Raw genomic sequence first — 3671 nt, forward strand, 5'->3', positions numbered from 1 at the left:
GAAATTTTCTAGGAAACTGTTCCGCACGTGCGAGCCCACACGCTTTAAAATGGTCAAGTTGGTCAAAAGTCTGACTTTAATTGCAGGCTTTTCAGAACAAGTAATATATATATTTAAAGCGGGCCTGATATATGGGCCCGAATCAGAAATTGTCCCCAGATGGGCCCACTTGACTCTATCAATTTCACAATCCGATGCGTCGCGACATGGTTGACGACGTATCGAACACAACGTTATGGGCCATATCTTTAGTGGGCCCAACAGCTGGACATCTTTTTCGTTATTTCTTTTTAGCAAATGAAAGATTAATAGGATATTAAATCATAACATAACATACGTGGATAATTTAATTATTTTGACGGTGGTAAAAAAAATAGAATTAAAATATTCCCATTTACATTAATTAATGTGATTATAAGGAGACTAAGCATATGAGATTGAATTAGTGTTTATAAAGTAAGAATATATCTATATTTTGATCATAATAAGAGTACAAAAATTAAATTAATAATTTCCAAAAAGTAAAAAGATAAAAATTTTGTATGGTTGAAATTTTTTTACCTTACCAAAAGAAAAAAGAACAAGAAAAGACAAAAGGGAAGGTTGTAATAGTAAAAGTGGGCATAGGGAGACAAAAGGAGGGTGAAGAGGGTGAAGGAAGCATGCAGAGGTGGTGGGGGTCCCTCCAATTGAGTGGTGAGAAAATGGGACTGGAAAAACCGTTAGCCTGACATACACACGTGTACGGCTCTGATTCATTCAATCTCTTCCCTTCATTCCTCCTCCTCCACCTTTGGAATTTTGTGCCTACCCATTATCAACTTCCCTACGCTCCCTAGGCCTCTATTTCCCTTGGGAATCGCAATTATCCTTTATTATCATTATTATTATTATTATTTTCTCCAAGTGTATTAACCAATTTCATTGTTTATTTTATTCTCATGCATTGAGCTTCCTTGGGTTAAGGTAGAACAACTACAATCATTTCAGATGAACCAATATGAACTTAACTTAGTACGTGTTTACGATGGTTCAATTTAAATTTCTAGTATAATTAAGAGTTTTTTTTTATTATTATTATTAATTTAGTATTTACAGTTCCTAATTCATGTTTCAGGTGAATATACATTGAATAATGGCTTCTAATTCCTCTATTAAATATTGCTTTTCAACGTTAATTTATATTATTAAATAAAACTGACATCCCCATAAACATGAACCCCCAAAATCACAAAGGTCATTTAACGTACACACCCACTTGGTCCACTAGCACGTGTATTCATTTTTTGTAAGAAAATAAAAAATAAAAATTTGGAGCGATTCTGTACGCTCTGAACTCTGGTTCTATCTTTTTCTCAGCGTGCCGGTCACGTGAACAAACACGTGGCTCTGGAAAAAACGGTGCAAAAACGGAACGGGCAAATGGAATTAAACACGTAGACAAACTCGTCCATCACCGTTAACGTGACGGAGACCTTCTCTTGTTCATATTTAATACTAATGCTTGAAAAATTACAAAATTAAATTTAAAACGATATTAAAATAAAATAAAACATCGATAGTCATGGCCGGAGCAAAATCTTCGCCGACAAATGGCATGGACGGCGACGGGAGGCTTTAAAGGGCAACGAGAGGATCCGAACCGAACACGTCGCTGAAGTCTTGGAAGAAGTCGTCTGTAGGGGGGGTAGGGTACTCGAACCCGAACCCGAACCCGGTTTCTTCGATGGGACTGTGAAACACGCCGTTGAAGAAACTGTCATCGCCGAAGAAGTTGGTTTGGTGATGTAGGCCTATCTCGTCGTCTAACAATGTCGGAATTGAAGATTCGAAGGCGAAAATGTCGTCCGGAATGAAGGTGTCGGAGTAGCTCGAGAAGTCTGAGAACTCCGATGAGAAATTTTCTGATACGGACGAGTTGTCTGGCTCGCCGGGGAGTTGAGATTGGGCCTCTTCGTTTGGAGGCGATGGACACCGGAGGACTGAGGTCGGAGAGCAAATGTTGTTGTTCGACTCTTCGCCGGAGTCGTAGGCGGAGCATTTTTTGGGCGATTGGGTGGTGAAATTGGTCAGTGCATCAGGACCCCGTAGTTGAATGGCGGCGTTGTCGTAAACCATGGCAGCTTCCTCTGCTGTGTCATAAGTTCCCAGCCACACCCGTACACGGCGCAGTGGGTCTCTGATTTCCGCAGCCCATTTTCCCCACGGTCTTTGTCTCACACCGCGGAACTTCTTCCCATCCGGCATCTTCACCGACCGACGACTCCTGGACGAAACCCCACATTTCCCGGACGACCGTCTCCGGCCATTTCTTGCCGATCTGTTCACACCCCAGATTCCATTTCCTTCTCCAGAACAAGACGGCTCAATCGTAATCTCATTCACAAACTTCTTCACTCTGCGGCGACCAAACATTTCGTTCTCATCATCACTGGAGGAATCGGTGGCGTCACCGTCGGTGAAGGAAATTCGTACAACTCTCGGCGTAATTTCCGGCATTGAAGAGAGCTTAACATGGTTACGATGCTCGGTGAACTTAACAGGGAGGTCAAAAACAGAGTCGAAATCCATATTCATTACAGAGCTCAATGAATCAGATTCTCATTGAAAGCAAAGGAAGAAGATGAAACAGAGAAAAAACAGGGGAGAGATTAAAGGGGAATGGAGTACTTGAAAGATTAGACAGAGAGAAGAAGGAATAAAGATGGAAAAAGAAAGCCCTGAAACGGAGTGAAACCAGCATTAATGAGATATAAAAACCCGTCTTAAAAAAGCCATTAAAGGACGAGAAATTTATCAGAAAAGTTGGGGACACCTAAAGCCTAAAGGGAAAGGGAAAGGGAAAGGGATTTGAAGAAGTGTGCAAGCGTGAGAATGAAGCTACAAACACCCAAAACGAAAAAGAAAACAAACAAAAAACAAAAAATCTCAGAAACAGAGACCAAAAATTGGGAAAACCCAGAAACAAAGAAACAGATGAATCAAAAGAAACCTACACAAAGAGGACGCCAAATTGTTTTTCTCTTTCTTTCTTGAAAACCCCCAAAGCTAAAACCCACCACAACAAAAGGGCTGTTTTCACTTTCAGAGACCTTGAAAGATATTAATGGCGGAGGAGGAAGAAGAAGAAGAAGGAAAAGTAATGGTGGGCAATGGAGTGAGTAAGTGAAGGCAAAGGAGACGATAAGATGCAGAGAAGAAAAAGCACAGTGACCAATCGAAGCCAGCTATTTTTATAGGATCCCAACCCTAAGTAACCGAATTTTCCAATACCCATTTTTTAATTTTCTATATTAATTTTTTTAAATAAAAAAAACATTAGTATTTTATATTAAATATCTATGAACGGGAAATATCACCGACGGGTGGCGCCGTCGGGCAGCGGCGGAGGTGGTGTAACGAAGCGCCGCATAAATCGGAGGGGGTGCATGGAGGAGACACGTGGCAGAGCAGGAAGCTATAAAAAAAAAAATTGGACCCACGAGGGGTGGAGCTGAGTCAGCAAAAGATTTTGTTTAATTTGAAAAAAAAAAAAAAAGCGTCACGTGACTTGCAGAGACCAATTTTCAGTCGTACTTTGACTAAAAACAATTAAACCCCACCACGACATAGCCACCCTCCCCCTTAATTACTTTAATGACCGTTTAATTACATCCTAATTACCATTTAAT

At 40.6% G+C, this 3671-nt stretch overlaps 1 protein-coding gene across 1 annotated transcript; it reads right to left on the reverse strand.

Moving 5' to 3' along the window:
- Positions 1–1437: 1437 nt before the first annotated feature.
- LOC111459615 (ethylene-responsive transcription factor CRF2-like) lies at positions 1438–3182 on the reverse strand. The gene has a single exon (XM_023102604.1). The coding sequence runs from the start codon at positions 2575–2577 to the stop codon at positions 1618–1620; it is 960 nt and encodes a 319-aa protein (XP_022958372.1). The 5' UTR covers positions 2578–3182; the 3' UTR covers positions 1438–1617.
- Positions 3183–3671: the final 489 nt, after the last annotated feature.

Source organism: Cucurbita moschata, unplaced genomic scaffold, assembly GCF_002738365.1.
Source record: "Cucurbita moschata cultivar Rifu unplaced genomic scaffold, Cmos_1.0 Cmo_Scf00022, whole genome shotgun sequence".
In the NCBI taxonomy this organism is placed as follows: Eukaryota; Viridiplantae; Streptophyta; class Magnoliopsida; order Cucurbitales; family Cucurbitaceae; genus Cucurbita; species Cucurbita moschata.